This window comes from Molossus molossus, unplaced genomic scaffold (genome assembly GCF_014108415.1).
Source record: "Molossus molossus isolate mMolMol1 unplaced genomic scaffold, mMolMol1.p scaffold_m16_p_13, whole genome shotgun sequence".
In the NCBI taxonomy this organism is placed as follows: Eukaryota; Metazoa; Chordata; class Mammalia; order Chiroptera; family Molossidae; genus Molossus; species Molossus molossus.
The window spans coordinates 22211759-22232309 of NW_023425348.1; the positions used below are offsets into that span (position 1 = coordinate 22211759).

General features: G+C 37.1%; 1 protein-coding gene across 1 annotated transcript in view; it reads right to left on the reverse strand.

The window, feature by feature from the left end:
- CNTN5 (contactin 5) overlaps positions 1-20551 on the reverse strand; it is a 900389-nt gene that overhangs the window by 491423 nt on the left and 388415 nt on the right. The window contains exon 5 of the mRNA XM_036258335.1: positions 10963-11172. Coding sequence (XP_036114228.1) covers positions 10963-11172 — 210 coding nt within the window. The remainder of the gene's footprint in view (positions 1-10962; positions 11173-20551) is intronic.

The following is a 20551-nucleotide window of genomic DNA, read 5'->3' on the forward strand; positions in this document are numbered from 1 at the left end:
TCTATTAAGGCTAAAGGGAATTACCTGACACAAGCCATATGTCAGGCTCTTGTCAAAGAGAACAAACTCAGTCACATCTAGCCAAGATCTATCAAATGCTCAGATGAGAAAACAATAGTTATAAAAGATTAGTTGAAAAGATACTCAGACTATTCATTCTTCCTGATACTCTAAATATGGGTTAATCTAGAACAGCAGACTTAAATTATGTCAAATTGGTTCCCAGCCTAGAGCCTTGATACACAAAGTATGGTCCATGGACCAGCAGCATCACCATCACCATCACCTGGGAGCATTTTATAAACGCAGATTATCTGGCCCAACTCTTGATCTATTGAAAGGGTTCCTATTTTAACAATATATCCAAGTAATTCTATATTAAAGATTAAGAAGCACATTTTTAGATAATTACTTTTCACTTTGTTGTTGAATCTTGAGTTTCATCTGTCTTTACCGAAGCAGATGAAACTCACTGTTATAGAGCCAATAAGAATAATGTTCAGGTCACTGGCCTTTGTATCAATTAATTAATTATTAATAAGGACCTGTAGAAAAATTTGTATGATCTTGGTGCAGCAATAGCTGTGCTTCTACTCAATTATTATTTCATTTTAATCCCTGAAAATTAGGAAATATATAACTGACCAGCTTTATCTCCTTGACTGCTAATTATCCAAAGCAGGTATGAATAGACACTTTAAATTAGTCTCAAACCTGGCTGCATTTTGTGTCTGAATATTTTTTGTTTTCATCTTTTTCATGTGTTTTAGTTTGTATTTTCTAGCTGTATTTTATTTATCATTGTGAGCAATGTTAAGTTACATTTGGATCAAGAAAACAAAGGAGTAGACCAAATTATACCAAATACAAAAGTATCTCATAACTCTGACCACTTAATACAGTCACGTGTCACTTAATTATGGGGATATGTCCCGAGAAATGTGTCAGTAGGTGATTTCATCATTGTGCAAATATCACAGAGTGCACTACATAAACCTAGATGGTAGGGCCTACTACACACTTAGACTATGCGGTACAGCCTATTGCTCTCAGGCTACAAACCTTTACTGCAGCGGTTCTCAACCTTTGGGGTCGAACGACCCTTTCACAGGGGTCGCCTAAGACCATCGGAAAACACATATTTCCGATGGTCTTAGGAAGTGAGACACCGCTCCTCTATCCGTCTCTGGGCAGGCCTGCCCACATGCAGATACGCCCACATACAACATGAGGAACTGTATTAAAGGGTCTTGGCATTAGGAAAGTTGAGAACCACTGCTTTACAGCATGTTACTGAACTGAATGCAGTAGGCCGTTGTACAGGGCACTTACTGTAAATGAGCCTTGCAGGACTATGTTTTTCTGTGAGTGATGAGTGACTGTGCAGGCCTAGGACATTACTGTGCACTACCCTAGGCTTTATAAACACTGGCCCACAAGCCCACCCCTGTTTTCTTCCAACAGGATTAGAAACAGAATATCAAAGCTGTTAATGGCTTCCATGGACTGCGATGTGGGCGGGAGTAACTGGAAATACCAAGGAGAGGAGACCCAGGCTGGGAGAAGAATAAATCACCATAGGAATAACTGTTAAGAGGGAGTGAAAGGTGACCTGAGGATCAGTAGGAATGAGAAAACAATATGCGGAGATAAAGGAACTTGGTGGATTGTCATGGTGATGTGTTCTGGCTCCTGCATGTTGGAGCGGTGATCAGATCAAGAAACTTTGTAATCTTCATTAAAATACAATGGGTGTGTAACACTGAGAGAGTGTAGAACTGAAGAGTCACTATTTGGTCTTTGGAAATTTGCTTTTTCTCCACTGACCTTATGTGGCACAAAGGGTTCTCTCTGGCATTGAATTGATGGAAGAAATAAAACGTATCTATGTTTTACATCATTACAACCTGAAAATATTTCCAAAATACAGCGACAGGCTGGCTCCACACTACCACAGAAAGCGTTTACTCAGGTGGCAGTGGCACTTCATACCTGTTCAGGTAGCTGCTGTGGACCAGTGTCCTTGTACAAGACCTTAGGTACTCACGAAAGAACTTACAGCACTGCACTCTGAAAGAGCAACACGCTAGGTCTGGGAGGGCTGCAGCTCCCTCTGAATATGCAGCAGTGAGGGGACAGACTCCTTTGTGCTAAAACAAGTCAGAGGCTCACTGATTGAGATGTAACCTGTGCCCTCAAAATTGAGGTGCTGTGAGTGAAAGTGGCCAAACCCTACAACGTGGCTCCTGTCAAAGGGGGAAGAACGCTCCTGAACTACATGTACTTCCATTTCTTACAGTTAATTGAGCACCATTAGAATCTTACAAGACCACTGTCATATATGTGGTTTGTCACTGCCTGAAGTGTCATTAGGCTGGCAGTGCATGATTGTACATTCTATCTGTTGTCATCCGTAAAATAATGCTGCCTAAAGAACAGAAATCACAACACATTTCAGCCTGATGAGTATGACATTAGAGTTAATGTAATGGGATATTTAGAGGCTTTTGTTCTTTTTTAAAGAGCAGTTTTAGCTTTACAATAAAATGGAAAGGCGGGTAGAAGTTTCTCATATACCTCCACCCCCCACACATTCAGACCTTCTTTCATTATCAACATCACTCACTAGAATAGTGCATTTTTCTTTTCTTTTCTTTCTTTCTTTTTCTTTTTTTTTAACCAAAGATGAGCATACATTACATACCATAATCACCCAAAGTCCATAGTTTATGCTAAGGTTCATTCTTAGTTTTGTCCATTCTTCGGTTTGGACTGATGTTTAATAACATAGTCGTCATCATGTTGTCATTCAGAGTATTTTCACTGGGCTAAAGGTCATCTGCGGTCTGCCTATTCATGTCTACCCCAACTCCCCATCTCTGACAACCACTAATCTTTTTACTGTCACCATAATTTTGCCTTTCCTAGGACATAGAATAATTTAAATCTTACAGTATGTAGCCTTTTAAATTTACTTCTTTCATGTAGTAATACGTGTTTAAGTCTCCTTTATGTCTTTTCATGGTGTGATAGCTCATTTCTTTTTGGCACTGAATAAGAGTCCATCATCTGGATATACCATAGTATTTATTCATTCACCTATTTAAGGACATCTTGGTTGCTTCCAAGATTTGGCGATTGTGAATAAAGCTGCTATAAACATCCATGTGTAGGTTTTTATGAGGAAATGTATTTTCAATTCCTTTGGACAAATACCAAGAGAATAATTGTTGGATTATGTTAGGAGTATGTTTGGCTTTGTAAGAGACTGCCAAACTGTCTTCCAAAGTGACTGTACCATTTTGCATTCCCACCAACAATGAATGATAGTTCCTGTTGATCCACATCCTCCCCAGCATTTGGTGTTTCCGGTGTTCTGGAGTTTGGCCATTTTTGTAGGTGTGCAATTAAAACATTGTTTTAATTTGTATTTTCCTGATGGCATATGATGTGATGAATCTTGTCACAATTATTTGCCATTTGTGTATCTTCTTTGATGAGACATCTATTAGTCTTTGTCCCATCTTTTTAACCAGGGTTTTTTTTTTGTTTTTTTTTTTGTTCAGATAATGGGAGGGGGAGAGAGAGAGAGAAAGAAACATTGACGTGAAAGGGACACATTGAGTGGTCACCACCCGCATGACCTAACCAGGGCTGGGGACAAACTGCAACCGAGGCACGTGCCCTTAGCGGGAACTGAACCTGGGTCCCTCTGGACCGCAGGCTGATGCTCTAAATGCTGAGCCAAACTGGCCAGGGCTGGTTCTTTTCTTATATTGAGTTTTAAGAATTCTTTCTATATTTTAGAGAACAGCCATATATCAGACGTTAAATTTTTTTTCTCCCAGTCTGTGGCTTTTCTTTTAATTCTCTTCATATTGTCTTTCATAGAACATTATGGGAATTAAAAAAGTTTGTTAAGTATAAGTATTTTGAAAAATAAAACATATTTAAGGAGTAGCACTATGCTTAAATAAAATGTAAATGGCAACACTAGGAGATGATGCTCCACATAGAAACAATTGCCGTAACCATGCAGCAGGAGTTCGCTTGTGCTTGGCACCACAGCCTACTTTGACATATTTAGAATCTTTCCAGGTAGTTTAGTTCTTGCAAAATGTTTCTTTGAATGCTTAGCTTTATCGAAAACCTTTAAAAATGTCCTTGGGTGAGGATAAAAAAAAAGCTTCATCAAACATAATTAAAATGTAGCCCTAAGTGTACTGGAGTTAAATCAGTAGATATATGAACAAAAATCGCCCATACTACTGTTAAAAAAGAAACAACAGGCCAAAACGAAATCACTCTTGCTAAACCATATCACCAAACCGAAAGTTAAGCAACTTAGTTGCTGTTTTACCTTCTCACAGGAGTGGGACTTTAAACTGGGTTCAACTTAAAATCTAGGTCTGGAATCAAACTGGATTCGCTTTGAGCTGGACTGGGTCCAACAGGAGACCTTCACGTGAATATTAGGAAATTGAGTCCTTCATATGCAAAAATTGAGTGTGCAGCTTTTTGGCACACCTGCTTATTTTATGGTTAAGAATGGTAGTCCCAGAAGCTGCAGATATTTGCGAAGGAGCGAGAACCTTGCTGGAGATTCTTGAGTTGCAATGGCCATTGTGATGAGAATTCTTGTTAGATGCAATTATTTAAGTGCACTTGAAAATAAGAGTTCCCAACAGAATGAGATATCTATTTTAATTGTCATGAATAAGTTTACAAATTGTTTCACAATTGTAAAGATTCACTGCACAGTCTAATGGCAAATTAAAGAGATAAAAGTTACCTTAGTCAAAAAACTATAAGGCTGACATAACTCTTACTGCTTCCCTCTGTACTCCTTTGAGTATTCATTCTAGTGATTCTATCTGAACTGCTTGTCCACTGAGAAAAGACTACTGAACAGTTATCTATTCAAAACAAAACCACCTAAGGCTATCTATGATCCCTCTCAGGCAGGTATCCTCCACTGCTAGGTAAAACCCATCTAAGGACCACAGGTCAAGAATTTCTGAAACCCATGGAGGATTCTCAAATAGATTTGAGAATATATATGTATATTCAGATTATCTACTCAGTCCAGTAAAAGAGAAAAATGAATTTTCATGTTGACATTGCATTTGATACTGATGTCAGCCATGAAGTTGTGCCGTCCAATTCCTTAAGGATTTGTTCTGTGGGATTGTTTCCCTTTCCTGGGTCCACAGCTAAAACACAACTGAGGCCAAATACCATGTTTAGTTTGATTGAAAACTCTCAGTAGTCAATAGAACAGGACCTTGTTTCTAAGACTACTGGATGCTGACCAGAACCTCGTTTTCCTGAGGACTTACTGATTAAGCAAGGGAGAAGACGATGGGTGAGTCTGGGAACTAGGTGAGGCCAGTTGAGTCAAAGGAAAAAAATCAAAATAAAAGTCCATGTTAAAGAAAATAAGGTTTCTGCGTGGTTACAAATTTTCCCGGTATAATCTGTAACCACACCATCTGGGAGTTCGAGCTTCAGAGCATTAGTTTCCCACTCCCTCCAGGTGGCGCCACTCATAGTAAAATAGCCAATCTTCCTGCAGTTGCTGTTCTCAGCATTGTGTTTGGCTCTGCTGGCGCTGGGTGGACAAACCCTTCTTGTTAGGTCACACTAGTCAAATAAGTTCACGTTATCTCTGTTAAAACGTGTAATTAAGCAAAATAACTTGATAAATAGTTTTTATAAGTAATCTAAAAATAATTAAGAGTGAATAAATTAAGATATATAAAAATAGTGTAAAAAGTTTTTAGGTAAATTTTTCAAATAAGTTTCCCAAATCTTTTCAGTAACCTGAAACCTTAAAGTTTTGCTAAGTTAAATTAAGTGATAGAAATATGTTAAATATCTAGATCATTTCCAAGTATGAAAAAATAAAAATAAAAAAGTAATTATTGGAAATAAGTTTATGTACTTTTAGCTTCCTATTATAGAAAAATTAAAGATAATTTTGCATTTATTGTAAACATGTCTATGTCCTGCTGAGAAATTTACCCTGACAAAGCACATGTTTTCAAAAATAATAAGAAGTATTTATAAATTTGCCAAGCCACAATCTGTAATATAAAAGACAGTTTATTATTGTTTACTTCTTAGATTTCACTGAAATTTAAGGTTTCCAAAGATTAAAAATTCTAATATATGTAAGCATGGACAGTAAAATGTGTGTGTGTGTGTGTGTGTGTGTGTGTGTGTGTGTGTGTGTTTGGCTCAGAAATAGCATAAACAATGAAGATACATTTTTATTAAGGAAAATGGAAGTAATTTTATTTAAACTAGAAAGTCTGGCTATAAAAAACAAACTAAATATATACAAAAAGTTGAAGAGAGAGAGATAAAGAGAGAATTTTACCTGTGTAATTAAGCTGGCTCTTTGAATTGTAAGGTTTTAAAAATTAAACTTTAATATCAATGGTGTTCTTATGTAAACCCCAAACTTAATTTTCTTTCATCCGCTGAAAGGTTTCTCTTTTCAATTAATCTATTGAGAAAGCAAAGACTCTGTATTTTATCCAAATAATTTTCTGTGTTTTATGTTTTCTGAATTAGGTCTTTGATTACTTAAGAAAACCAAATCTTCTTAGTAGTAAAAGCTAACCTTCTGTATTTGTCTTTGAAATCTTTTGATGTCACTTTGGTCAAATAATTAAGTATTGCTTCATAATAACGGGTGATCCTATTTAGCCAAGTGTTTTATAACCTTTTGATATTTTTGACAAACTTCTTAAGAATCAAATACTGAATAATCTTTTTTTGACCCCAAACTAACTCTGATATTTTTCAGAGGGTTCAGGGAAAATATCAAAGGATTTGTCTCTCTCCTTATAAAAAGGGAGATTTTGAACTAATTAGGATTATTTGATATGTTAAATTACACTGGTAACATTGTCAAATAAGATGTAATAAGTCTGCCTGGCCGGTGTGGCTCCGTTGTTGAGTGTAGACCCATGCACCAGGAGGTTGCCGGTTCAATTCCTGGTCAGGGTACATGTCCAGGTTGTGGGCCAAATTCACAGTAGGTGGCATGCAGGAGGCAGCCAATCAATGTTCTCTCATTGATGTTTCAACCTCTCTCTCCCTCTTCCTTCCTTTCTCTCTAAAATCAATAAAGAAAAAAATTTAGAAAAAAAAAGAATAAGTCTTCTTTATGTCGTGTCTATATATAAAAGTTTCAGATATGTAAAATTCCTGGAAGTCTGATATGTTCTGGTACATGATGTCTGTCATCAAAACTGAGGCTCACGCTAACAGAACTGAACCTGAGTATCAGGGAAATGCCCTGGCTGACTTTCATGCAAAGGCAGCAGGAATACAATCTATAAGAATTGTGGCACATGTGGATGAGGTCCACTTAGCTTCTGCAAAAATGACCCTTCAGTACCAGACTCTGGCCATACTGATGTTTTTGTAGCATGGCAACAGTCTGCTCCTGAATGAGACAAAGTAAGATGAGTAGAAAAATGGCTGTAAATTAAAAGAATAGTCAAAACTACAAAAAACCAAGACAGCCATGTGGTTCTTCCAAGCTCCCTGGCAAACCCAATTTTGGGGGCAGTGCATATCCTCCACGATAGTGCATTTAAGAAAAATTCCTTGGTCCTGAGAGGCCTCAGACTTCCTTCATCTGAACTTTTGAGCACCTGTAGCTGGACTTCATTCCACTGTTACTTAATAAGGATTATTAATGTTTTTGTTGTAGCATGAGTGTTATCCAGACTGGTTCAAGTCTTGTCCTGCTGCAAGGCTGATGCTTCATAATGGCAAAGACAGCGTGTTTTTGCTTTATGCAAGATAGTCACTGGTTAGATCAATGCCCATTGGTATATACCTTCTGCTAATCCCTTGATGTCTCATACTAGTATCACTGACGACTGTAAGTCTTTAATGTCTTATGCTCAAGCCTGTTATTAACAGGGGAAGGAAGACTTTCTAGACCCCCATTCAAGGGATGCTGCTGGTTACATTCTAATTCCTGGAAAATGGGTATTCCAGAAGCATCATCGAAGAAGGACAGCCCTTGAGCCCTTCCTATTGAAGGAATCTTAGCAAGGACTCCCAGCTATTGCCACTGCTGAAAAACCAGAAGGCACTGAGCCTTGGAAACACACCTCACAGCTAAAGGTTGCACCTGACATTTGATTCTGTTATAAACACTGGAGACCTTCAAAATTGACTAAGAGAAGAAGAAACTGATGTTGATGTAGACTGCTTCCACCCAAGAGATTGAAACTTCCTACCTTAGCTGCACATAAAACTCTTTCTTCTTTTCTGTCTTTCTTTTATACTGATATTCACCTGCCATCATCTATATCTTCCAGGTCATTGCTAAGGGGTAACCTCTGGAATTTAAACCAACTTTTTATTTCAGGTTACGAGAAAACCTAACTGACCCCTGGCATGAATGGACATTGTACCCTGACTGGGTTTGTACTTGCCTGTGGTGGTTATCTTTCTCCTTGGGCTGAGGAATGCTTACAGTGCTGGTGCACAGCGGGGCGATGCTTCTTAGATGATGTGACCATGCCCACAACTGTTGAAAAGGGACCTACCAATAGACTTTACATGATTCAGGGTTCGCTAACTTTGGCAGGGTCCTACTTCCCTGGCCAGTAGTAAATGTAAATAGGAATAATCTTTCCTTAACATCTAGAGATGTTGAATAGCTCTTGATTATTTTTTAGCTGAGCAAGAAGTTTTCTGTGCTGTACTCAACATCACCTGCTCTGCCTAGATCAACACTTCTAGGGAAGTTGAAACCCAGTTACATAAGATCACTCAGAAAGCCATTTGGTTTAAAAGGGTGACTACTTAACAGGGTCTTCCTTTGACTGGTTTGGGTCTCAGAGACTGGCTTCAAAGTGCATTCCAAGCATTGGGAATGATCCTGCTTAGAGCTGTCATAATGACTTCCCTTTCACAAGTTTGGAATGTATGTTCGCAGCAAAAGATATCCCCAAGACTGGAACAGAAAAAGGGAATGAAGACCAAATTAAGCATCTTTGAACCTGAAGCCATGACTTGTGACTATCCCAGGAATTAAACAAAATCATCAGGCCTGTGAATATCACACGCAATCAGTAAACGCTGGGAGAACTACAGAGTGGTGGCTGAAAGTGGTATTGTTGCCGTAATATCTGATCGTTTCTCTGAGTCTAAGAGTTTGATAAAAAGGTGAAATTGTTTTTTAAAAAAGAAACAATAGTCCCTATGGATTCACTTTTGCTAAGCCATGTCACCAAACCAGAATATGGTTAACCTAACTGCAGTTTCAGCTTCTCTTAGGAGTGGAGTTCTATTTCTTTCTTTCTTTTTTCTTTATTGATTTTAGAGAGAGAGGAAGTGAAAGGGAGAGAGAGATAGAAACATCGATGAGCGAGAATATGGATTGATGGATTGTCTGTCTCCTGCATGTCCCCCACTGGGATTTGGTCCACAACCTGGGCATGTGCCCTGACCAGGAATTGAACTGGTGACCTCTTGGTGCATGGGTCGATGCTCAACCATTGTGCCACATTGGCCGGCATAGAGTGAAATTTTAAACCAATCAGACTGGAAATTTCTGATGAATATTAGTGAGGTAATATGGGAGATAAACCCCTGACATTTCTTTACTCCCAAAACAAAGAGAGGAAATAATTATCCTTTATTTTCTTTTGCTAATAATCCCCTGCCACCTGCTTCTACCTATAAAATTTTTTTTCATCTTGAACAACCCCTAGAAGTGCCCTTCTAGTTGCTAAATGAAATGTTGCTCTACTCATGAGTTTAATAAAGCCAATCAAATTTTTCAATTTTGTTCTTTAACACTACTTATTTGCAGTGTGACCTTTTCAAAGATATTTATCTGCCCTCGAGTTTCCATTCCCATTGAAAATAGTAAAATAGTAAGAATGTCCATCTTACATAGTTTCTAAGAGTATAATTGATATAAGTTATACTAAGGAGCCTGGCACAGAACCTGGTAATAATAATCAGGTGCCAGGGCTATTAATTAACCCTGTATTGTTTTATTGATATATTGAAAATGAGAATGTTAGAGAGCATTGGGAAAATGTTCAAACCACAATGTGAATATCTACATAGTAGTCCTTCATGTAACTGATTGATATCTTTGTATTGGGTATTTAAATGATTTATTATTTTCCACCCATAAATAAAGCTAAGTATATACTTACTTCTCTGTGTGCATTATTATTTTATTATGCAGAATACATTTCTAGAAATGAAATCAATGGATTGAAGGATATGAGTATTTGAGGCTCTTAATATTTATTGTTAGGTTGTCTTTCAGAAGTTTTATATTTTTTATTTCAGTCTATGAATTTATTATTTAGTCTTAATCCTAAATCATGTCTAGGATATAATTAAATACATAAGCATTTCTTGAAATATGTGTGGAGCAGAAAGCTAACTTATTCCAAGATGCCCTTAACATTTCCCTCAGCTTGACCAAACTTAGGCTGGTTTCCTACTAACTGGAGCCCGTAGCTCCCTCTTTTTAGAGCATTTACTTTAGAAAACTTGTGATAAAAATTTCTTCTCTGCCCCTGCAACTTGTAAATCTCCCAGTTTCATGCCAGTTTTAAAACATAGGGATGTATTTCTCAAGGACCTCTCAAAGAATGGAAGTCATTCTTTAAAATGTAATCATCAAGAAGGAGAGGACCCCTCTCGTTCATTCTAAAGGAGGTAAGAGACTAACTTTGACAACCACCAATTAGTACACATGGATGACCTAACCACATTGACTGTCCTCTTGCTCAATGTTTTCCACTTTTCCAGGTCTTAAAAACTCTCCCATTTTCTGTTTCAGAGGAATTGAGTTAACCTATTTTCACTATTGCAATAGCCTTGACCCCTACTGCAATTTTCTTGAATAAAGTGTTCTTGCTGGTTTAACTCCAAAAGGTGTAATTTTCCTCTGACACTTACCATCTTGTTTGAAGGCATCTGATGAATGATAAAGGTTGATGGGGGAATGATAATGTTGAGCTGTCCCTCGCCAGCTTGGTGAAGAAACGCTCAGTGTTCCTAATGAAGGGCTGTTGTATCGTGTTCTAGTCTTTGAACTGAAAAGGGATGAAGAGGAACTCTTCTTAATTCTTAACAAAGCAGCATATGAAGTAGGGAGACCAGGAAGAGCTCCAGAATATTCTGTAGGAGAAAATAATAAGAAAACATGAATTCGGAGGAGACTATTTTATTTTGTCCTGTGCAAATTATTTCTTCTGAAGACATTGTTGAAAAATTCCTTTGGAGCTGCAACTAAATGCAAATTACAGTAAAAGTGGGCAAAAATAAAATGTTACTTTTATATTTTAAAATATTTTCTGGAAACTCTACTAGTCATAAAGTTGTGGTTCTAAAAGAAAGAAAGAAGATTTGAAGGAGGAATGGAAAAAAAGAGAAATAAGGAAAGAAGGAAGAAAGGAAGAAGGAAGGAAAGAAAAAGAGAAGACACCCAAAATTTTAAGTCTTTCATTTTCTTTGTAAGGGATATTTGGGAATTAAGTTTTTGTTTGCCTTAATATTAAAATATATATTTACTCATATTAGATCAGTTCCTTTTTTACTATACAAAAAGGGGGAAAAACTGACATTTTGAATTACATTCTATAAATATAGATTAGAAAAATAAAAACAAAATTCATAAATATAGATTGGTTCATCATCTAAAATTTATCATAAAGTAAATAATGCATCTAATGTATTATATCTATTTTAATAGGCTCTTAAATTATGCTCATATTCTTAAAAAGCAGTCAAATTTACTATGCAATGTAAAAATTTGGATGAATTTGCTTTATAGATTTTGTTGTGCAATCTATGTAATTAATATTGTCAAATGGGGATACTATAATGAAAGTCCTGCTTGTATTGATTACTGAGGAATGGCATGCTCATATTTTACTTTAGTGCCCAAGACTTTTTTCATCATAAACAATGTGCATAGTGCAGGAAGTGGGCTGTACTAACACTCCTTTATGTCTACAGGGGAGAGTCAGTTCAGTAAATAGATCAAATGTTTAAAAATACAAACTAATTGTGATGAATTCTAAAAAACAGTTTGAAATTGGAATTTTTTTCAAGGTCTAACATTAATTGAATTTGACAATTTGTTGATCTTGGAAATACTTTTAAGACTCAGACATTTTTTTCCATGGTATCTGACATTTGTACTTAATTTTAGATAAAAAAAAAAAATAATTTATCTTGTTAGTATGCTTTCTCATAATTAAAATTACTTAGAATCATTATACTACCTCAGAGATATTTTGGAATGCAAGAAGCATTTCTGTGATTTGAATATAACACTTTAAGTGTTAAACATTGAATTAAGTTTAACATTTTCTGCTCTGGTGAAATTGTAAATATGATTTCTCGGAAACCTGAAAAAGGATATTTGTCGATGTTCTCCACATTTAAAATAATATGTGTAATACAAACCTATTAGCAGCTGTAATGAGAATCGTATCTTTCAGTATTTATGTTCAACCATAAGTCTGGTGAAGGTGGATCAATTTTAACTGGAAATAGCTAACCTCTCCTGGGCAAAGTTATATGAGAATAGATTATGGGTAGACATAAAATCTTCTTTAAAACCTGGAATTAAATGCAAGTTTTGGCACCTAGAGGTATAAGGTAATGAAAAGAGAATGAGTTTTCCTTTAAGGTAGTTTGTAGTTGTAGTCTCAGAACCTATTCATTTCTCAGTGCAGTCTGTCGCCTTATGTTTTAGCTGCCTACCCTGCTCATGCATGGAAAGAAAAAAAAATACAAAGAATTATCTCATGCTAGCATTAACAATTGAAATGGAGTGTGAGAGTATGGTTTATAGTGCTTAAAGCTAGATAAGGATTATCAGTAGAAAGCTAGAAGGGGCCATAATGAGGTTCAAACCATCATTTAGTTAGAAACCATATATATAACAATATATGTACTGTCCCAATGGAACAGTAAATTGGACATGCCACTCCATGTCAATAGAGATGAGCCAGATGTTCACCTGGCTGTGTGCTCCACACCAGGACTTCATTTGTTAGTAATCAGTTGCACCTGTTGCAGTGGAGATTCCTTTTTCATCAATTAAAGTGAAGCCTAAAGCTGTTACTAAAAATCTGACAATTTATGCATTCATTGATTTATTCCACAAACATGTAATGAGAACTTAGCATGGGATACATTTTAGGGATACAAAGGTGAACAAGACATTGCATCATCCTTCAAGGAGCGTATACTCTAGTGGCGAAGAAAGGCAACTATGCTTGCAACTTTAATCTAATGTGATATAAAAGCAAATGCAGGGACCTCTTGGCTCCCTCCCATGGTGAGGAATCTTCTCATTCAGGCTAAGGAGATCAGAAAATACCTCCCAAATGAAATTCTGTCTAAACTGAGTCCTGAAAGCCCATTAGTAATTATTAGTCATTAGCAAAGCTCTGAGAAGAAAAAATATTCTTGATAAAGGAAAGACAATACATGAAGACCTGGAAAGGAAAGGCAGCTTGGAGGTTAAGCAGTCAGGAGCTCAGAGCACCAGGGAGAGAGGGGAGAGGACAGGAAGGCTGGATAAGTAAGCAAGGGACCAGAGATGAAATGCCTAATACATCATACATCTGAAAAGACAGCAATAGGTTTTAGAAAGATCACTCTGGCCACAGTGCCATTTGGTATGAGACAAAAAGAAAAATGAGTATGCAGGAGCCTAAAGTTGTAATAAAGGCAAGGATTAGCCAGAAATGAGGAGAGGATAATCTGTACGGGAATAACATTAACAAAATGACTGGTGGATTAGATTGGAGGCAAGGGTGGGCAAGTAAGAAACTGAGGGTGATCTCTGCTTCTGGAAGATGGGTAAGAATGTAGGAGATGGCACATGCTTGAGGTGAAAGCTCATTAATTCGGTTTTGGGCAGGTGGAAACATTGAGGTGCTAGCATCTAAGGCATTTATGTTGATCATAAGATTCTACAAATGTAAGGAAATGCAGCCTCACAAGAGATTATTAAATGGCAATCAATGAGGTGGTTATTAAAATGATTAGAATGGATAAGTTTGCCAAGAAAATTTGTATAATGAGAAATAGAGTGTTGGAAATGGAAGCCGGAGGAGCACCAGCATTTAAGAGCAAAGCAGAGGTGGCGGAACCTGGACAGGAAAGTGGATGTCACTGAGGGAAGGAAGGAGAGTCTTTCCATGGAGACCAGAGGCCAGCTGACAGTGTGGTTATCAGTGCAGTGAGACTAGCCCTGCAGAACGGGGGCCTAGCAGTATCAAAACAGCCTGAGTGCTCCATACACAGCACACAGTGGGTGTGAAAGTAAGGTCAGAGCCAGGAGGTGAAAAGGACTTTGCAAGCCCTGGAGACAGTCTGGAACCCCTAAACTGCCAATTCCATTGCATTAGACATACAGAACCTGGCCTCAGCCTGTGGCCTCCATTAGTAAGTATCCTGGTCTGATACACAATTCAGTGAGGTCTCCCAGGAGTATTTTTTTTAAGTTATTTTATTTACTTTTAATTGATTTTTAGAGAGGGAGGAAGGGAGAAAGAGAGAGAAACATAAATGAGAAAGATATATCGATCGGCTGCCTCCCATATGCGCCCCAAACAGGGATCGAACCAGCAACATAGGTAAGTGCCCTGACCGTGAATCGAACCCACAGCCTCCTGGTGCATGGGACAGAGTTTCAACCAACTGTGCCACCTGGCCAAGCTGGAGTATTTCAACCTTTCTATATGATGCCCTCCTAGCTGCCCAGCCCCTTTTCTGACATCTTTAATTTTCCTACTCCTCAATCCCAGTTCTGGAGATCCTCAGCTCTGGAAAACAGATTATTAGAATAAATAAATGGGAAAATGGCGTTTCAATTATAAGACCTTGTTTCAACCTTAACTTTGAGAGACTGAAGTGATGTAACACACACAGGCCCTATTGAGCGTGTAAAACATGGCACCCTCTTCCTAAGTTCAAATTCAAGCATTTGCATTTTTGTCAATCTTATCTTATTTCATCTCTTTCTTTCTAGGACCTCAAACCCTTCAAGACTTACAAGCTACTGATATAAGTACTCTCTCACTGTCCTGCTTCCCTCATCTCCCCTCAGCTCCCTCCCTGTCCAGGTCAGAGGTTGTGGCCATTACTTACTCCCTTCAATGTACCTTCAGCCCCTCTGCCCTTACCTTCTATAGTTTACATAGGCTAAATCTCCTGTCTAGTCTAAATCCAGCTACCAGCACGCTCTGTTCCTGAACGCAGCTGAAGAAGAACAGTCATGCCGAAAGGTCTCAGTCCATGATATTCGCTGCAGGTGAAACTTTAAGCTTCCCAGTGATACTGTCCCGTTTCCCTAGGCCCTTTGCTACCCCACCTACTGGATACACGACCTCTCATCCTCTGTCCTCCAGCTCCACACCTTCTTGGAATTCCTATTTCATTGAGAAAGCAGAAGCAACTTGAAGAGAGGGTTCCTCACAGGCTCCCAGCACTCACAGGCACACCCATATATTCTGCTCTGCTTTCCCTGATGCACTGTGATGACACTGTGTGTCTTAAAGCTTAACTCCTCCACTTGAGTGCACTGAATCCCATTCTATTCCACCTTGACTGCTCAAGGATATCTTTCTAGAAAATTCCCTGTACAGGGTGGGAAAATGAAGGTTTACAGTTATTCATAGGGAATCATACAAATAAAGAAGAATTAATAAATAAATAATGCAAGAATGAACTGTTTCTTGTACTCACAACTATAAACCTACTTTTGCCTACACCTGTATCTTTTCTCCAACATTAATTTTTGTCTCCCTGTAACATCATTCCTGTAACTATACAAACATCTTCTAACCTTCAAAAAAATCTGTTTGACCTTACCGTTCCTTCCACCTATTTCCTTTACAGCAACGTTTCTTGAAAAGAGCTCCTGATGGTCAATGTGTTTCATTCTCGCTTCCCTTTCTCCCTGAGCCTCTCCAAAGCAGCCGTTTATATGATTCCACAATCACGACTCTTTTCAAGGGTAACAATACCTAGGTCATTGTTAAATCTAAGGATCAGTTTTTACTGTACTAGACCTGTTAGCAGGACTCAACAGGGTCAACTATTTCATTTTACTTTAAATGTTATCTTTATGTGATTCCAGGATTCTAGAATTTATCATTTTATTTCACTGGCTACTCCTTAACTCCTTTGTTAGTCCTTTTTTTGGTCTACTCAGCTTCTAAATGTTGGTATATTCTAGAAAAAAAATATTTTCCACTTAAACTATCCATTAAATGATCTAATTCATGAATCAGCTTCCTCCCAAATGAATTCCAGCTTTACTCTAGGCTCAGTTACTCGCACAGAGCTCCACGTCTTTGCTACTCCAACACGTCTTTGCTACTCCAATATGTGCTTCCTCTAGTTACAGCCCTTCACTCACTCTCCTTTGGTGGTTCTGCCTCAGCTCTTAAAACACTCCCGACTTCTGCCACTGAGAAGCATCTTCTGAGATAGATCATTTGGAAAATTTTAATTCAGGACTCAAAACCTTTTTTTTTTTTTTTTTTTTTATCCTCACCCGAGGATATTTTTCCATTTTTTGTACAGATAGAGTGGGAGGGAGAGAGAGGAAGGGAGAGAGAGAGAGAAACATCGATGTGAAAGGGACACATCGAGTGGCTGCCACCCGCACGACCAACCAGGGCCGGGGACAAACTGCAACCGAAGTACGTGCCCTTAGCGGGAACCGAACCCGGGTCTCTCAGGACCGCAGGCCGACGCTCTAACCGCTGAGCCAAACTGGCCAGGGCTCAAAACCTTTTTTTTTTTTCATTCTCACCAAAGGACATTTTTGCATTTATCTTCAGATAGAGTGGGAGAGAGAGAGAGAGAGAGAAACATCGATGTGAAAGAGACACATTGACTGGTTGCCACCCACATGACCCCAACCAGGGCTGGGGACAAACTGCAACCGAGGTACGTGCCCTTGGTGGGAACTGAACCCGACTCTCTGGTCCGCAGGCTGACGCTCTAACCACTAACCAAAACTGGACAGGGCTCAAAATCTGTTTTTAGGTACATTTCAAGGGCTATCATTTAAGAAAAGGAGGAAAGTTTGGGTCTAAATTCTGCACCCAGGAGTTCAAAGACGCTGAATAAAATATAAATGCTAAGTGGCGTTGATGGACTCTGGACTGGATTTTTTTCCACATAACTCCTTGCTTTCTTTCAGCAAACACGGATAGCATTGCTCCCTCATTCATCCCATCTCATTCAGCATTCATTATTTTTTCCAACAACTCTTTGTGGAATTTTTATGATTCATTGGGAGCTGTGGATATAGTTGTAAGTCACAAATGGTTCTTGCCCTCACAAAATTTACAATCTGGGAATATTGTTAAAGGGTTAAAAATTGGTTAAGTATTAGTAGAGGAACATTAAATAAACAAACAAAATTATTCTAAAATATATAAAACTAAGAACTATGATCCATATAATCAAGTGAAAACCGAGCAAAACAGAGTGAAAACTTGCTTTGAGAGAAAACTTGCAAAAAACATTTTTTTTTTTTTAACTTTGCTGCCATCATGACTCAGTTCCTGGGAACACAACTCTTCTCTTGGCTCTGGTGTATGCATCTTTCTGCACCCTGGCCATTCATTTTATAGACTGAGAATTTTAGACGAGGGCAGCTCTGTCAATAATCCTCTCTGCAAGTTAGATGCTCTGGACTTCAATCTGGACTCTACTTCACAAGCAGCTCTGTGGTTTTGAGCAACAGATGAATGGCTGTGGCTTGGTTTCTTTACCTTTAGAATGGGAATAACAATAGTACTTCCTCCTTAGGTTGTCCTAGAAATCAAATAATTATTATACAGACAGCACTTAAAACTTTGCCTGGTTCATTGTAAGAACTTAATAAATTATAATTATTTTTAGTTACTTTTATTATTAGGTACACTTTAGGCATTACCCTGTACTATTATCTGGTGGACATAACTGGATACTGGGCTTATGACTGCTATATCAGGTTGAATTAGAAAATACAAACATATAAATAATAAATTGTAATAATTTTAATCTGAGGAATTAAAAGAGTGAAAAATTGAAGGGGGATAGTTACATTTTTAAATTTTTTGACAGGTGTAGTCCCATGAGTGAATCAAAAAAAATAAAATTGCTACTGATGGAAATTAATGAGTTACAAAAAACTCAATGCCTGTATATCCTTGTGTTTCTATTGGTTAAAGCAAGACCATCCCACCTTTTCTCCATATTCCTCTTCAGGGTTTGGAAAGAAAAGTGGCTCATAATTCATTGTCAGAGAAATCTCCATTAGTTTTTTAAAGTTGCAATGAATATCTATGCTGAAGATGTCAGCATAGTTATGTGTTAATCATTTTTTCTTCTATTTTCTTGCTTCTCATAGATCAGACCTTAGGGATCATGCATTACAGTTACTTCTAAAGTGGTCTAGAGGATTTTGTGATAAAACTCAATTAACCTGGTGCTCTCACACCATGAAATTCCAGCTGGAGATTGGGTCAGAGTAAATATTAATGCCTTCATTAAATATTTTCTAATCAAATGACCCTGGGACCACTGAACTTATATTATTTAATAAAAGTGTGGTCTATTAAGTCAGAATAACATCATCACAACTTGCACCTTTGGAACAAATGGCATTGCTTTTACATTACAAAAAATGTCTTTTTATAGATACAGCATTGCCGTGGAATGTAAATAATATTCATGAAATAATGAATTAGAATCAGTAGAACTAGAATTTCTTCTGGCAATATTAATGAATAAGTAAAGATAAATAGTCATTATACTAAAGAATACATTTTAAAATATTTAATCCCCTAATATGTTTAAAATTTCCTGAAACTAAAAAGCTTTCAGATTTTTATCTCTGTCCCTAAGTGTGAAAAGCATGCTAATGAGTAACTTTAAAGTTCTTTAAAAATATTGATGATAAAAACTAGGACATTGCCATTAGAATCTATATTTGAATTTTTTCTTTCAATTGACCATGTGACACTGTTAATTTTTACCACCAAAGTATTTTTGGTATACAACACCAAAAATTCATGAAATGACAGGTCTTTGTACAAATTCATTTATTCCCCATAGTTCTGCTTTGATTTTAAATATTTACTAAAGCTCTTATATAAAGATAAATATAAATAAACTATGGCACCAAATGATATGTGAAGCTTTGAAGAATATTAATGCTTAACCACTGACTCATAAGTCAAGGGAGCAAAAATGCCACCGTATATTGATGACACAGTGTACAGAAAGAGCAGAAGTCATGCAATAGCCAAGCCTGCAGTGTGACCTAATTTGGCATCAAAGTCAGCATAAGGAAATTTGATATCTGACCTTTTTCAGGGTAATTGCTAAGGCTGTTCTCGCTTTGATGAGAATTAATGTTAACTGTGCAACTTTAGCCTGCTACTGTTCTGTGAAGCTGGCATGGATGGATGCAGCACCTCAGCAAAGCCAGTCATGTGAAGCATATTTAGAAATGGTAAATAATTTATAAATAATGCACATCATTTCAATTTGGTTGTCTGCATCTGCGGCAAAGGAGAGTTTGAAATAGCCCAAGTCAGATGCATTTGATGTCTCAACTCAGCATTTTCTTGAAGAAATGTTTTATGTGTAAACTTTATAGTGTTTTAGCTGCAGGAGTGGGAAAGGATTAGCAGAGGATGAAACTAACCATTTTTAAAGCACCAAAGCCAGCTATCTAAACTGTAGTACTTCTAAACTATAAGAAAAAAATTCAAGAGCACTGCATTTATAGTCTTCTTTGCATAAGACAGAAAAATAGACATACTAACAGGGTACTAACGGTAAAAACAACAACAACAACAACATAGCTCTAAATTATTCCTACCACTCCTTTTCAGATACACTTTTTACATTTGAAGTCATATGATTTAAGAATTGAAGAACTTTATCTTCTTTTCCAAATATGAAATGCTTAGTTGTATATCACAGCTATTCCATAAAAGTTATTACACCTTAATCTGGGTATTATATATGCTTTGATTACAAAAAAAAAAAAAGTTTCTTTCAGTTCTGTTTTGCATATCTTTTCACTATTGTTAAAAGTATTTTTTTTTAATTTATAGTATTTAGATGATATTTCTTTAAATTACTAAAGGCATAAAGTGTGATTGCATTAAATTGATATTTCTTTCATAATATGAATATTGTTTTCTAATCACTGAGGAAATTAGTTAGGAAAGGAGCTAGTTGTGAAATACAACCAAATTAATTTAGTGATTAAAGAATTCCCTCTTGTCGTAGATAATTAAAGGTTTCAGTGAAGTTTTAACTTTGTAATGATTATATTAGCTTTTACCTTCCTATTCCCTGTGCATTTGATAGTTCGGATAGTATTTAATAATAAATCAAATAAAGCTGATATTGTTTAGCAATAAATGCTACAATGAAAAATAATTAAACAAAATGTCTTCTCCCACAATTTTAGAAAATATTTTATAGGAAGTTATGCTTTCTTTAT